The sequence below is a fragment of the Pogona vitticeps genome, chromosome 2, assembly GCF_051106095.1.
Source record: "Pogona vitticeps strain Pit_001003342236 chromosome 2, PviZW2.1, whole genome shotgun sequence".
Lineage (NCBI taxonomy): Eukaryota > Metazoa > Chordata > Lepidosauria > Squamata > Agamidae > Pogona > Pogona vitticeps.
In genome coordinates, this window is record NC_135784.1 from 162,880,008 (window position 1) to 162,896,581 (window position 16,574).

At 43.9% G+C, this 16,574-nt stretch overlaps 1 protein-coding gene across 1 annotated transcript; it reads left to right on the top strand.

Annotated features, from left to right (window-relative positions):
* The first annotated feature begins 743 nt into the window (after positions 1-743).
* Positions 744-15,950, top strand: LOC110070014 (keratin, type II cuticular Hb3). The gene is made up of 10 exons (XM_020777601.3): positions 744-1,007; positions 3,218-3,426; positions 6,215-6,275; positions 6,438-6,533; positions 8,581-8,745; positions 9,964-10,089; positions 10,786-11,006; positions 11,929-11,960; positions 14,037-14,117; positions 15,871-15,950. The coding sequence occupies exons 1-10, from the start codon at positions 744-746 to the stop codon at positions 15,948-15,950; spliced, it is 1,335 nt and encodes a 444-aa protein (XP_020633260.3).
* The last annotated feature ends 624 nt before the right edge of the window (positions 15,951-16,574 follow it).

The following is a 16,574-nucleotide window of genomic DNA, read 5'->3' on the forward strand; positions in this document are numbered from 1 at the left end:
CTGTGATAAATCAAAGCAGCCTTTCATCTGAGAACAGCATATGTGATGATTGAGACATTATTTCCGAAGCAAAGAAGAGGTGTATCATTAGCCTCACAAAGAGGTCTATAAACTGAGGCACAGGAAAGTCTTGCATCCAACTTCTGGTATAGCCATAAAAAAAAAGTGGGGGAGTGGGGGAAACTCAACCTGATCTTGACTTCTTGATATAGTCATGTCTTAATTGCAACTCTTGGGTATCAAAAAGAGAAGGCGGAATAAACTCTTTTTAATACTGTGTTGTCAGTGCAGTAAACAATGGCTTTGTGAAATCGCTGAAGCTTTTTAATGGTCCAAGCGAGCATCCACTGAACACTCAGCAGCAGAGGATTTGGTCCCATAAACATCCCCAAGCTCATAAACTTTGGAAAGTTGTTTGGTCCCTGATTTATCTAGTGGCCAAACCCAGCTTCCCCAAACAGATATAAAGGACAAGTTTCTCCACAGGAAAGCACAACGCCTTTGCCTCTTTTGCACTGCAGTTTTGCATTTTTTCCCCCTTCTGCAGCTTCAGGCTTTCCTGTCAAACCATGTCTTGCCACTCTGTCCGTACCTGTGGCCCCAGAAATTTTAGTTCTTGTTCGGCGGTCCTTCACCCGCTAGGGAACGCTAAACCCCCGTGCTCTCCGAGAGTTGCTGGGGTAGGCTATGAAGGTTGTTTCAGTACCAGGAGCCTGGGGTGTAGCAACTCGTGTGGTCCCAGAATGGCGCATGGCAACTGCCTGCCTCCACGGTGTCCCTACAGCTACCAGAGCCTCAGCCCAGGTTATGACTGCTGCGACAGTGGATATCGCTGCAGCTTCCAGCGCTCTGGGCCTTGCTGTCCAAACATCACTCCCGTGATAAGCAATGAAGCCCTGCTCCAGCCCCTCTGTTTGGAGATCGACCCCACTGCCCAAGCGGCCAAATGCCAAGAGAAGAATGACCTCCAGTGCCTCAACAGCAAATTTGCCGGTTTCATTGAAAAGGTGAGTCAAGTGGAGCTGAGGAGGAATGCTCTCCACCTAAAACCGGATGGTGCCCCTTAGTTCTTTGACTGCATTTGGAAAGCTGTCTATTGGAACATGAACACAGTCCAGGCTGGCCTCTGCTACATGACAGGGAAGAGAGCCCATCCTCTCTTCCTTTCACTCCCCACATGTTCAGTGTTCAGTGCCTCAGTAGGACTTGTACATGGATCAGTTTAGAAGCTGGGATTGGGATGTTGATTTTCTGCTTCCCTGACTCTGCCACCAACATCTCTCTTTGCTTACTAATCAAGTTTCTAGTTCTGCTCAGAATATCCATAATTGTTTTTGTCAAAAAGTATGGATTCTTTACTCTCTGCACTATTACAATAATGTTAAAGTCGAGAGGATCTATCTATGTCTTTTCATTCGCTCCCATCCTATGAGATGCACCATTAATTTGATTAATGTGGAGACCTGGATAATTGATTCTTGGCTATATAGACTATTTTCTATGGCATTTCCTCAGCTTCTTGGTGGGGGTGAGGGGAAAGACTGAAGAATTATATCATTAGACCTTAAAGAAGTTTGTATTAAAAGAGTCACAATGAAGGGTACAGTGAATTTGGATAAGGACCAATACTTGAAGTTTAAACTGTATAAGGGCTGGAAAGAGCCCTGTAGGTCTCTGTCAACACACAGTTCTTTATTAATGCCCAGTTATACTTTGGTGTTAAGAATGAGTTGCTCTGTTGAAGGTAATTTGCTGTAGTGCAAGGCTTATTTTATCCAAAACCAAGAGAACAGAAAGCTGCCTTTCCAAAGTTATTTATTCCTGTTATTACAGTGTTTACAAAAAGGAACTATTTCCATTATTTGTTACACTACTGGTTACTTTTTTGGGTTACATTTTGCATTTATGAAATTACTGGAGGAAAGAAGACAGACTTAAAAATTCCTGACAAAATGCCATTCAAATGTCTTCAGATTTCCTCTTAAAGCTAATTTTTGAAAGTAAACAGAAAGAAACATTACTCATCACATCAATAATGTGGAACCTACTCATTACATTACTTTGGAGACACAAGGCAGTCACTGCTTTTAAAGCAGGCTTTTCTCTGGCCATAGACTCCTGGGAGACCTTCTACATTGCCGCAGACTAGCCTTTTGCTCCTCGTAGACCATTCAGAGCTCAAGCTTTCCGAATGAAAGGCTGCCTGCTCCTCCTTCAGGGACTCTAGGGAGGGAGAGCCCCTCTCCCTGGGGCTCTCTTGCTGAGATGCCCTTCTTGTTCGTAAAGTGATTTATTTGCTCTTACTTGCGTCAAGCTACTTCCAACTTATGATGCCCCTAAATAGGACTTTCAAAGTACACGAGGCACATAAGGACTGAATTTCCTATAGCCACTGTCCAGTAGAGGGACGTGGTGGCGCTGTGGGCTAAACCGCAGAAGCCTGTGCTGCAGGGTCAGAAGACCAAGCAGTCGTAAGATCGAATCCACGTGACAGAGTGAGCGCCCGTCACTTGTCCTAGCTCCCGCCAACCTAGCGGTTCAAAAGTATGCAAATGCGAGTAGTTTAATAGGGACCACCTCGGTGGGAAGGTAACAGCGTTCCGTGTCTAAGTCGCACTGGCCATGTGACCACGGAAGATTGTCTTCGGACAAAACGCTGGCTCTATGGCTTGGAAACGGGGATGAGCACCGCCCCCTAGAGTCGAACACGACTGGACAAAATTGTCAAGGGAACCTTTACCTTTACCTTTACCTTACTGTCCAGTAAGCTTCCACAGCCCAAGTAGGATGTGTACCTAAATCTCCTCTAAGTCCTAGTCTATCACTTTATTCACCATGCAGAATGAATGTATACTCGGTTCAAATTTTTAAAACTGTTAAGTCAAATCCAACACATTCAGATGTGGATGTGAAATGTCATACTGAGCATCTCATTATTATGGCTTCGATTATAAAATCCCAAACAAAATGCACTAGATTTATTTTTATTTATTTATTTTTGAAGTAATGGAGTGGTCATCTCTCCTTGTGTGTTTGATGACTGCAAGGCTTCCTTTCTTTGCAAGTCCCTTTGAAACCAACAGGACGTGGGCCAGCATCTGGATTTGGAATTGATACTGGCACCTTCTAATTTCACAATCAGTCCCAGCATGAACTCACTCAGTCCCCATATTAATCACCCGGGGGGTGGGTGGGTGTTATTTGCTTTGGGACACAGGTCCGATACATGGAGCAGCGGAACATGATGATGAAGACCAAGCTGGAGTTCCTGCAAGAGAGGAAGTGCTGCAAAAGTAACATGGAGCCCATGCTGAACGAGTATATCTGCAACCTGAAGAAAGAGCTGGAGTGCCTGGAATATGAGAAGGCACAACTGCAGGCAGAAATGAACAACTGGACGGACGTTCTGGAGGGCAACAAGAAAAAGTAAGTGTGAGCCAACAACGTTTTCCCTATAGTCAGAAAATGAGATGGCAAGTTACTGCTCCAATCTGTGCATGAGGAGTAAGTTATGATCCTTTAAACCACTGGTTCTTAACCTTTGTTACTCAGATGTTTTTGGACTGCAACCCCCAGAAGCCTTCACCACCACCTGTGCTGGCTGGGGTTTCTGGGAGTTGCAGTTCAAAAACACCTGAGTAACAAAGGTTAAGAACCACTGCTCTAAACCAGTGGTTCCTCAGATGTTCTTGGACTGCAACTCCCAGAAATCCTGACCAGCACAGCTACTGGTGAAGGATTTTGGGAACTGCAGTCCAGGAGTATCTGAGGAGTCAAGGTTGAGGCCACTAATCACACAGATAATGTTTGTTTATGGTGGCCCATCGGTGGCTTGATAAATTTGCGTTGTTGCTCTTTTCTTTAGACTAAAACAATGGGAGAGGGAATCCTCTGAAACTACCTGTGTAAGAAATGCTTGACATGCATCAACCTACACTGGCCAGGCCTTCCATTCTTCACTGTTATTCCATCTAGCACGTGCGATCCTACTGAAGAATATAACCCTTCTATGCAATACAGCCTTTTAAAACCATCTTTTCAAAACAGGGCAGAATTGTGGGAGGTTGAAATGCTGATGAATGTTGAATTGGGCTGAGAGAGGGTCAAGTTGGTCAAGGAAATCAAGGTGGTGTTGCTTTGGACAGGGAGCCATAGGCCCATTGGTAAAGAGCATTTTTTGGGGGGTCCGCACGTCAGGGTGCCCCTTTAAGTACCTCCAAAAAAGAAAAAAGAAAAGAAAAGATACAGAGAGGGCATATTTATTTATTTATTTATTTATTTATTTATTTATTTATTTATTTATTTACTTACTTACTTACTTACTTACTTACTTACTTACTTACTTACTTACTTACTTACTTACTTGCTACGCATCTGGCAACCAAGGCCACTCTGGGCGGTTTACAACAAGTAACATAAAACAACAAAGTAACAAAACAGCAAATAACAATATTAACCCTATAATCATTTCTCTCTGTTCCACCTATACTCCCAAATATGTACACCTCGTCATAACTTTGTATGAAATATGTATATACTAATTTATAATTATGTGGGTCCAACTTATTGGAGCCCTTTCCAGGGTTTTCTAGGTAGAGAGTCCTTGGAAGGGGTTTACCCTTCTTCTGGGGGATTCTTGGGACTGAGCAGCTTGCCCAAGGCCATGCAGGCTGGCTCTTCTCCCTGAAGGCACAGTGGAGAACTGAACTTCCAAAGATAGCTAACTCTCTGAGCTATACAGCCAGCTAGTAGATACAACATATCTCATCACATGAAGGAAAGCCCTGAACAAGTGTTCTTTGTGGACCAACCTACTCTTTTTGCTATTCAGGTGTTAACTGTTTGCTTTCTCCTCCTGTGGCCTTTGGTCTAGACTTGGTCTGAGCAGTCTTTCCTATGGACATAGGACATAGGTTTGTCCTGTGGAAAGGAACGACATGTAGGTTTTCTGTCCACTGATACCTCAGTAGCCCTGTTTTGATGACACTGCAGCATCTGTTGGGACGCAGCATCTGATTTCAGAAGAAGTAATCTGTAGAATGGTTGTCGTAGTTTTTTTGGGCTGTTTGGCCGTGTTCCAAAGGTTTTTCTTCCTAATGTTTCACCAGTATCTGTGGCTGGCATCTTCAGAGGACAAGAGTTAGAACTCTGTCTGTGTTCTGGTGTGGGATAGTTGAGTATTTGTAGTTGTGGGATCACCTTTTGTCCTTTTGAGGAGATTGAGTGATTATAGTGATCAGGGTGTTTTTTGTTATGGGTGTATTGTTGTGATAAGGGGTGGTGGTCTGTCATTGTGACTGATGGGTGTCATTAGCTAGTCCTTTGTGTGCAATGATCACCGGTCCTTGTGGCTGGGTGGAGTTTGTTGACCTTCTGCAGGCTGTATTTTTGTGTGCCGGGAGCCAGGCTTTGTTGAGTTTTAGACTTTCTTCTTTTTTGTTGAAGCTGTGCTGATGTTTGTGGATTTCAGTGACTTCCCTGTGTATTCTAACATAATCATTATTGGTGTTGTCCAGTACTTCTGTCTTTTGAAATAGAATTTTATGTCCAGCTTGTTTCAGGGCATGTTCAACTACCGCCAATTTTTCTGGTTGTTTTAGTCTTTCATGTTCTTTGATTCTGGTGTGGATGCTGCATTTTGTAGTCCCAATACTATACCTGGCCACAACTGCAAGGTATCTGGTATACTCCTGCAGTGGTGAGGGGGTCCCTTTTGTCCTTTGCTGACAGTAACATTATTTGTACTTTTGTGGTGGGCCTGAAGACTGTTTGTAGGTTGTGTTTTTTCAAAAGTATCCCCTTGTGGTCCGTGACCCCTTTGATGTATGGCAGAAATACTTTATTTATGGGTGGCTGTTTATCTTCTTCAATTCCAATTAACACGATCTTCCAGTGTTTTGATTATGCCTCTTTTTTGCTGTGGGTGGTGGTTGGGGTTTTTGTGTAGGTACCAGTCTGTGTGGGTGGGTTTTCTGTAGACCTTGTTTCCCAATAGGAGGTCAGGTTTGCATATGACCATAACATCTAAGAAAGGGAGTTGTCCCTCTATTTCATTTTCCATGGTGAATTGTATATTTGGGTGGTTCTAACATGTCGAAAAACCTTAGACGAATCTCCAGTCCATTTCCAGCTTACTGACTTTTTGGTAAACAGCAGCTCAAGTAGTATAAATCCATTCAGATGTGAGATAAAACTATTTCACTTACCTCTCCAGGTTTGAAGAGGAATGTCACCGGCGAACAAGTGCTGAAAATGAGTATGTGGCCCTTAAAAAGGCAAGTGATGGCGAAGCTTCAGAGAAATGGCCTTTGTTTCTGGCATGTGTATGAGTTCCAGTCCTCGTCCTACCTACCCCTGAATCTCAGTGGGTGGGAATGGTGAAGTGTTATCATTTCTTTATGAAATGTGCTTATATTTTCTTATTTAAATTTCTGTAGGAGGTGGATTGTGTTTTCATGGACAAGGCAGAAAAGGAAGCCAAAGTGCAGACTCTGCAGAAAGACTTCAGCTTTTTCAAAAGTCTTTTTGGGGAGGTAAGGCACTTTCCCATGCTGTCTTCTATCCTATATCCCAAAACCTGTAGGACAAAAGGCAAAAAACAAGGCTGAGAAATTAAAACCACATGAAGACTATAGGGAACAGAGATACCTCAGAGAGCTTTGGGACAGTTCAGCCTGGACTTCCATGTCTTTGGCTCTTCCTGTGACTGAGAGATGAAGTTTAAAATAGATTTGGCTCGTAGCCTTAGCAGGAAGGAAGGGATTCTGGTGCTTTGGGCAATCAGCTCAAAGTCCAGCCATTGGTAGCCATTTTGGTATGTCCCCCATGAAGGAGTCTCCAGCCATTTGGAACAACCTCTGATGACAACTGCAACCTCCCAGGTAGAGTTCTATTTCTTCATGGGCCAGCCTTCCTTAACCTGCTGCTGTCCAGGTATTCTCCAGATATTTTGAATTGCAACCTCTGTTGGCTTAAACATTATGTGGGCTATTGACCAGAAATCTTGAGTGTTGAGGCCCAACACATCTGGAGAGCCCTATGTCATGAGAAACTGGTCAGGGTCTACCATAGGAGACCATGGGACAACCTCAGATATGCCACTTTAAGTATTCAGGAGAGAAGGTAGCCTAGAATGTGAATGATTAGAGGCTATTTTAACCATCAGAGAAGTAATTCCAAAATTCTCAGAACATTGGCAAAGCCGGCTGAAGATTTGGTGAGTCTAACAACCTTCGGGGAGATTGGGAACCACCAAGGTATATTTCCCCTAGATATTAAGGGCTTTTTAGGTCAAGACTCTGACACCTTAAATAGTTCTCATGGGACAGCAGAGAAGTAAGGGTGGACCTTTAGCACAGAAAGAGAGTGGTTACACAGGCATTTAGACTACCGTTTGGTCTGCTGTGGCAATGGGTTGGTTCACTCTTTTTGCTGGCAAACAAACAACGTAATTGCTGGAATGAACTAGCTCACCCCTAGAGCAGTGCTTCCCACACCGTACTGAGTCTATGTCAGGGGCTTCTACTTTTTGAGTGCAGGTCAGATCATGCTGTTTTGTTTTTCTCCCAGTATGTGTCATGACTGTGTTTCAACCAAAATGAACTTCCTGCTTCAATTTCCCCATATCATTAGTAGTTTACACAGAGAGCTTTACCACTTAATAATGTGAGATAACTGGAAACTTCAAAACTTCCTTTCTTTGCTTTGCTCTTTTTGGCAGGACAAAGCAAGTTGGCTTCCTGGCTGTAAAGAAAATAAAATAATCCTGCCTCTATCTCCACCTGCTTCCGGGAGGAAGCCTTCAATTTTTTTATTTATTTATTTTCTTTAAAAGGAACTGTGCAACAGCACTTCCCTAATTGGTTTTTAAAAACATTTTGTCTTCTCCCTCTATTCCGTGGAGCAGAGAAAGGATGTTTTTATTTTTCCATTTGGCCTGAATTTAAAAAAGGCTTTTCTTTCCTTAACAGTTTTAGGAGGTGGACCAATTAGAGTTGTTACGCCATGTGAATGCAAAGATTGCAACACATAGCATACCAGATCTCTAAATGACCATAAGCAACCATATTTAGTGCACACTAGTCTTCTGCAAATGAATCGCGTAGCCAAGCCCAACGTTTCCAACATCACATTTGCTGTATGCCTCTGGCAATTTACTGAGCAGTTCAATGTGAGAACTGAAACTTCAGGGCTGTCCAACAAAACAAGCTTCCCCCACTGAGGTGGTAAACATATTTCAGCTTCAAAAACAAAAAAAAAGTGCTCTTGTATTGTTCTTATAAAATTGTTTTAAAATGTAATGTGTTTAATTGGTTTTTATTATCCCGATTTATTGTACTTGTAATCAACACTTATAAGGCACTTTTAATTCTTTCATTAGGAGATAAGTGGGATGTAAATAAAATGAGGGAGGGAGGGAGTGAATTAATGAATTAATGAATATTTTGGGGAGGATCGGGTACAGTAGATTTGAATTAATTTCTTTATTCAAGGAAGTTGGAAAGACAAATCCAAAGTCAATATGGCGAGAGGAACCAAAGATCCATGGTAATCATGCATCCTGTTTGATGCCTCTTGCAGGAAATCTGTGAGCTGCAGTGCTGCATTTCAGACACCTGTGTCACTGTGCAGATGGACAACAGCCGAGGTCTGGATATGGACCGTGCCCTTCAGGAATTCCGGCATCGTTATGAAGATATTGCTTCCAGGAGCCGGGATGAGGTTGAATCATGGTGTCAATGTCAGGTAAAACTCACTTGGCATGATTTAGAGCTGGAGGTACCTAATGGTTTCTTTCATCCAAAATGCAGGAAGAACAAGTCTTGTGGTACCTTCAAGACTAGTTGCTTTTATGGGCTGTAGCTCACTTCTTACGAGGCAGTGAAATGTAAAAGCATTCAGACTTGCTGGAAAAGCAGGTAGAGGGAGATGCCATCTGTAGGAAGCTAGGAAGAAACTGGTGGGTACTGACGAAAACAGAGCAGAATGAGGAAGTGAAGACAGATTTACCTCAGGACAGGAAGCAGGACAGTGTGGTGTAGTGGACAGAGTGATGGACCACAACTCAGGAGACCTGGATTCGAATCCCTGCTCAGCCATGGAAATTCATGGGGCAGGGGTGGCACAGGTATTACTACTCCTTAAATATTTCACCATTAAAACACTACTGGGGTCACAATAAGTTGGATGAAACTTAACAGGACATCACACAAGACGCAGGAAATCAGAGGTAAGGCCAGTGCTCACCCTACTATCAGGAAGAAAGAAGCAGCCACTTCCTCAGGTAATAGAGTTCAACTCTATTCAACTATCACTTAATCTATTATAATCAATAAGGTTAGAGATGATAGCCAAGCGCTGCAGTTTATTTGTTTGTTTGTTTGTTTATTAATTTATTTCTGTTAAAAGATGGGATTTTCAGATTTTCTGAAATACAAAATTCCCATTCTGGGAGTTCTGTCGACCTTACAAAAACCTTTAAAAACACCTAAATGTGCTTCACCTGAGAGAAAAGCCCCCCTTGGAAGGCTCTGAAGCTTAGCTAGGCCCAGCTTTGCACACACATCCTGTTCCTGCCCTGGTGCTGAGAACTTTCTTTCTGAACAGGTACCTTTGGCAGAGCTGGGCCTGGTCAATGGTCAGAGCCATCCAGTTTAGGCCTTTCCCTAGATATGTCCATTTAGGTGCTTCTAAAGAGTCTGCAATAAATAGAACTCCCAGGATGGAGAATTATGGGTTTGTTTGTTTGTTTTCATTTCCCTTGCTCAAAATTTCCCTCAACTGAGGAGGAATGTTGTCACTGTAGCTGCAAGGGATTATACAAAAATGGAAGGTGCCTATTAGACCACCTCCAAACCACAGTGCTCAATACAGTGGACTTTTTGTGGGCAGGGTAGAATCTTGTGGCTGGAGATTGACCACGGTCAACTCAGTATTTTCAGCATCTTTTGTCTTTTGCTTCAGTTCCAGGAGCTACAGACCACTGTTGCCAAACACTGCGACAACCTACGGTGTGCCAAGGAAGAACTTAATGAGATGACAATCACAGTCCATAGGCTGGAGGGGGAACTTTCAAATGCCAGAGCCCAGGTAGAAGAATCATCGCTCTTTATTATGTTACAAGAAACCCACTGATTTTAAAAATAAACAAGTGGTAGAAGTCACCCTTCTAGGCGTTCTACTCTTGCACGAGCGCAGCTGCTCACTACTAAGCACAGAGTTCAGCACTCTGACAAATCCTACCTCTGTTTTTTAAGAACAGCTAGCCTGTTTGTAACCCTCAATGCTGCAACGATGGGCTTGAAAGCAATTCCTGATTAAAGACGTTGGCAGGAGAATGCATGTATGGATGTGGGCATGGTGGGTTTGCCAGATCATAGACCCAAGTCACTTGCTTTCTCAGACCCGATTCCTCCATCATGCCATTGGAGAGGTAGTAACTACTCCGCCACTGTTGGGAACTGGCAGTTACAAAGTAGTGAAAGAAACTAACTATTCATCACCATCATCATTGCTATCATCTTGGCAAGCTCACATAATCGCTAGGATCCATCTCCTGCTTCTTCAGATGTCACCTTGAAAGAAAGGAGGCATTGTGATGGCCGGGTTGTGGCCCTCCAGACATTGTAGGCTTGCAGTCCCCATCACTTGTGAGTCACCATAGCCAATGTTCTGGAGCCTCACAAAAGTTGTAGGCTCTTGCTTTGCCCATCCCTGAAAGAGACCATGAGACCGTGCTTGGTTTAGAAGGTGTGTCAATAAAGCCCCTGTGCTTTGGCCTCGCAGCGTTGCAAGCTAGAAGAGGAGGTGGCTGCAGCTGAGGAGCGTGGGGAAATGGCTGTGAAAGATGCCAGATGCAAACTGGCAGAGCTGGAAGAGGCCCTGCAAAAGGCCAAGCAGGACATGGCCTGCCAGGTGCGGGAATACCAGGAGCTCACGGCCGTCAAGTTGGCACTGGATCTTGAGATGTGCACCTACAAAAAACTACTGGAAGGAGAGGAATGCAGGTGAGTGTCTAGTACACAAAAAGGGTGAATTCGCACTGACCAAGATCTTTTGCATAGCTACAGAAATGGTGTAGCTTTTGGAGCCAACTTGCCCCAAGTTCAGAAACCACTGTAGACCTTAGTGGTTGCACACTGAGCCACACAACTCAGCATGCAACTGATCAACTGACCACTCTAGCTGCCTAGAATGGTCCGGTGGGCCAGATAGGCGGGGTATAAATCAAATAAATAAATAAATAAATAAATCATGTCTATGGTGATGTCTTAACTTGCCTGCAAGCATTACACTGTGCCGTGCCAGCATAGCTAGGTAAGAGGATTCAGGCCACTGTCTACGAAAGGCAAGACTATGACTTATGGATCAGGTGAGACTTGATTGATCACCTGCTTCAATTGCTTACCAAGGCTGCCCCAAGATATTCTGCTGCCTGAAGCAAACAGCAACATTTCTAGGCATCTCCCCCCCCCCCCCCGGCCCCACTTCTAGGTAGAGAAACAAACTAGGCTCTCAGCTGATCCTTATTGCAGAGACATCCTTCACTATCCCGAGAACAACAGGCTAGTTCAGAGGGTGCGGAGCAGGCTGTACAGCATCCTCAACATTTTCTCCATCTGAGAGAATGGGCAAGGGGACTCAGGAGGAACGGACAAATTTCAATGTCACGACAAGATTTTTAAGCACCTCTTCGGATCAAGCTGTAAATTCTAGATTATAGTGACTGTGATTTTATACTGGATGAACGCATTTTTAAATGGGGGTGAAAATATAAATATTTAGTCGGGGCTTTTAAATCAGAATGAGTTGTTTTTATTATGCTTGTATATTTTGTTTACCTGCATTAGTCGGCTATTATAAAAGGTGGTATGTAAATGTGATTAACAGCTACATCTAGTAAATCAGTGTCCATTTATTATTTCTTAGGCTGGGTGAAGGAGAATGTGCTGTGAACATCTGTGAGTATCCAGAGGACCCTCCTCTTTCGTTCTCTGACCTTTTTTTCTGTGAGCAAGTATAAAGGTGTGTGCAGTTCAGGAAGGAGGATATGGCTGTGCTGTCATCAACGCAACAGGGAGGGCCAAGCTGGAGGAATAGGACTTTTGGGAATGAGAACCTGGAGGCAGGAACTGGGGATGACCAGAGGCTCAAGAGTAAGGATGTACTGGGTATACTGGGTATGTAGAAATGTCCCCATGTTTGCCAATGAAACGTATCCTGACAAACACCACATAAGGGAAAATCCCAGAAGCTGACTTTGTTTTTCATCAAATAAGTGTGAATGGTAGTAAGCATAAAGAGGGTATCCTGCAGACCTTCTTTCTTTCTTTCTTTCTTTCTTTCTTTCTTTCTTTCTTTCTTTCTTTCTTTCTTTCTTTCTTTCTTTCTTTCTTTCTTTCTTTCTTTCTTTCTTTCTTTCTTACTTACTTACTTACTTACTTATTCAATTTATAATCTATCTTTCTCCTTAAAAAAGACACAAGGCAACAATTAAAAGACAGTATTTAAGTTAGTACCCACGAGTCTATCTTTATTGTCTGATACATCTGTGCCAGATTTGGAGCTGATCTGAAGTCCAGTTTCAAAGCTATGCATTTTTTATTTGGGGTGCCCTCATTTTTAAAATTGTTTGGCAGAATGCCTATTTGCTCTGCTGCTTAACATCTATTGCTGCACTCCCATGCAGTAATCATAAAGCCCATATGGCTAGACCCTCCAAGTTCTAACTGAGAAATCAGTGCTGACTAGAGATGGGGACAAATAAAAAAAAACTGGTGATTCATTTTGATTCTTGATTCATCATGATTAATTACTCAATGAATAAAAATATACAAATGTTCTTTGATGAACTGATTTGTTGATTCATCTTCACTTTAAATGGCTATAAAACTGGTCCCTAAGCACCTAGAGACACCAAATTTGCAGGGATGCTTCCTCAGATGCTCTTCTACAACACCTGAAAGTTTGGTAAACATTGGATCACGGACCCCCAAGTTATATAGTTATATAATCACAAAGAGGACACCCCCAGGAAAGCTCCCCCCAGGTACCTAGAGATTCCAGAATCACAACAGCGCTTCCTATGTCTTTCCCCAACATGCCTGACAACTTTGGTGAAGACTGGATATTGGACATCCAAGTTATTCACCCACAATTGGGTCCCTCCCAGGAAAGTTTACCACACGGCACAGAAGCCCATTCTGCCTACTGGCCGCCAATCAACTGATTGGAGGCCGATAGGCAGCCACGCCACCGCTGCCACCAGCCACCACCACAGCCTACACACACCCCTTCCTTTCCGTATTTTAGCCTCCACCCACCCCACCAACACCCCTTTACCTTAATCGCTGATGATGATGTCTACTTCTGGCCTCCCAGCCATGCATGTTAAAAGGGAGACTAGCTGCCCTTTGGAAAGATGGCAGCCAGTCATTTAGGGTAGGGATGCTGCAGCTGCCATCTTTGCAAAGGGCAGCCTGGATTCCCTTAAGGGGGTAGGGTGGGGGTTAAGGTAGGGAAAGGAAGGGGGTAGGCTGTTGGGGTGGTTGGCTGTGGGAGGGGGGTGGCTGCTTATCTGCCTATTCTGATGGTAAGCAGAATGATGTTTGTTGTTGTTGTTGTTTAATAGGAAGGGGGTGTCAGTGGGGGTGGGGGAGGGCTAAGGTAGGAAGAGGAAGGGGGTGGGAGGGTAGGCTGTGGGGTTGGGTGGCTGTTGGGGGTAGTGGCTGCCTATCCCCCACCGATCAGGTGATCGGCGGCTGGTAGGCAGAATGGGGTTTTGTTGTTGTTGTTGTTTTAATACAAAGGATGAATAAAAACAGGTAAATATTCATCTCTTTGTATTTTGGGGGGTCTCTGGAACCTGCAAATATGAAGGGATGAATATTTAATGAATCGGCTCTCTTCATTGAAAAAGCCGGTCCATTAAATATTTTCATTGAAAAAGCCGATCCGTTTTTATATTCGTCCCCATCTCTAGTGATGAACCATGACCAATAGTGTGTCTTCCTCTCTGCCCTCTTCTTCTGCTCCAGCTGTTCAGAGGAGCCAGGGTGCTGTGGTGTGTGACACTGACTCACATCCTGTGTGTGGACCCCGAGGAGCATGTGGACCCAGTGGGAGGATAGCGACAATGCCATGTGTCAGCCCTTGTCCCCCATGTGGGGATCTGTGCCTCCCTCCACAAGGCTTCAGCTGTGGGAGTGGAAGAAGATCTAACATCCGATTTGTGGCACCCACTGGTGACTGTGGACCGAGATACTAGGAATATTAACACAGACCCGCCTGACACCATGGAATAACCAATGACGGCAATGCAACCTTTGTTGCCTACTAATCGCATTCTCTCAAAAGAGCAAATCTACAAAATACCAACCAACCAACCAGAGATGGGGAAAGTTAATTTTGAGGGGACTCTCAGAACCCCACAACCAGCATGAGAACTGGGTGTGTGGTTCTAGGAGTAGATGTCCAAAAAAGTAATCTTCAGCAAGGCTGGGCAGGTCTCCTAATGCCCATCAGAGACTCGTTCAGCCATTTGGAATTGATGCCCTTCCCTTAACAAATGTCTGCAATGTATATAAAATCCCCATTTTGCCTGTTGACTGGTTGCTGTAATAAATTGGCTTAGCTGCATTTCCTCAAACTACCCTGGGGAAATGGGAAGTAACGTCTAATTTCCACTCCCTGTAACGCCCACCCACCGCACCCGGTTTCTGTTAGAAGGCACTTGTCACCATGGCCGCCTGGTCTCAGAGCTGGATCTTTACATTCTTATCAGCCAAGATACAAACTAAAAATAGAGTCAGAGCCACTCCCTTCAGGGCGGGAGAGTCATTCATAAATCCCATACATCCAAGTAGCTCAAAATGACACTGGGATCCAGAACCTCTATGTTTCTTTTTGAAATACTTGGATTCGCACAAGTATGCAAGAATGGTTGACATGCGTCCCTCCTAACATATTTTCATGCAATAAATTAATCTTTTGCATGCTTACTGTAGGTTTTAGTTTGGAGTAACCATGCATAGGATTGCATGCTAAAGTGTCCCCGTTTTCCTTCCAGCTCACTGTCCCTTATCATACCCCTAAGCTCTTCTACTTAATAGGTTTCTGCTTGCATTTTGTCTTCCATTCTGTTTGGGAATCCTCTGTTTCTAATAAACTAGTTGTGCTAAGCAAAGAAAAAACAAAGGCTCGAAAGACTGCAGATTTCTTTTTTCATTGTCGCTCTTTTTTTTCCAAGCAAAGAGAAAGGTTAGAGAGAAAAAGCAGCAAGAAGGGAAGTGGTCTGTTTCTGCCTGATGACCACATCTGGTGTCAATTGGTGGTTGGGGCTACACACACAAATAGTCCTGCATCTTTAATTGTGATATCGAAGACTATGTCTCATCAGGGTCAGGTAGAACTTGTGATGGCAGGATAGCAAAACGGTCCTCAGATGCTGAAATTGCTCCTGTATAATAAGCAGCAGAAGGGGGGGGGGGTCACCACAAAGGCCTGCTGAACATATGCAATGTCTAATGTTGGTTTTTCCAGGTCTCTGAGATCATGGTGCATACACCCATTTCAGCATGCCAGGAATGGGGTGGGTGGGGGTGATGGGTTAAAAAGCAGTGAAGTACATCCATTTTTGTACTCAACTGTGAAACTCACTAGCTGACCTTGAGCCATTCTCTCTTTCTCTTGATACCAGAGCAGAATCAAACTAGATTTTAGTATAACCCTTAGCAGAGAAAACACAGGCCTCAGAGAAACTAGGCCCAGGAACATTCACACATAGCTCAGGCAAATAGAGGAACATTCACACATCGTATAGAATGTCACTGCAACACTTTCCTTCGGTCCATCCTCCTTTTGACCTGGCAGATGGCCTGATCCTGGAATGCCGGCAGGAGGAAACCAGGCATGACAGGCCAAAAGATTCACACCAGGGAGCTGGAGAGTGAAGGCCATATATCAGGGCCAGGAAGGCTACACATAAACATACCAAAATATAAGGTTCCCCAGACATTCAGGCGCATCTTGGGCATAGGCCAAGGACAGAGGGGCACACAATATGGATGGGAACCAATAGATCAGCGTAGTTGGCATCACTACCCAATGAGGGACTAGAGTCAAATTTGGGGCACAAATGACCAATAGAATTGTAGCATTTATGATTCTTTGTATCATTATAAAACATATGTACACTGTATTTTCAGGATCTTCTCTGCTTTTAAGAGAAGTCCCAGCTGACCTTTTCTTTGCTGCCATTCAGATAAAATTGGGCCTTTGGTTCAGCTGTTGCGTCTATGCCCGATTCCATGCCAGAGAATCTTAGAACCCAGGTTTGGCCGGTAACCCTCTCAGCCTAACCTAACTCACAGGTTGTTGTGAGAGGGGAAGAGAAATCATCAAGGCCAGGTTGAGCTCCTTCCAAAACAGAAGGTGAGCTATAAATGGTAACCAGCAAATATTAATGGATAGAAAGAGGAACCAGCCCCAAATCGTATGTCTGTAGAAAAACAACCACAAGAAGGGGCCAGGATTTCTGTATTTTAAATAGCTGCTCAGAAGTAGAACTTTCAGGT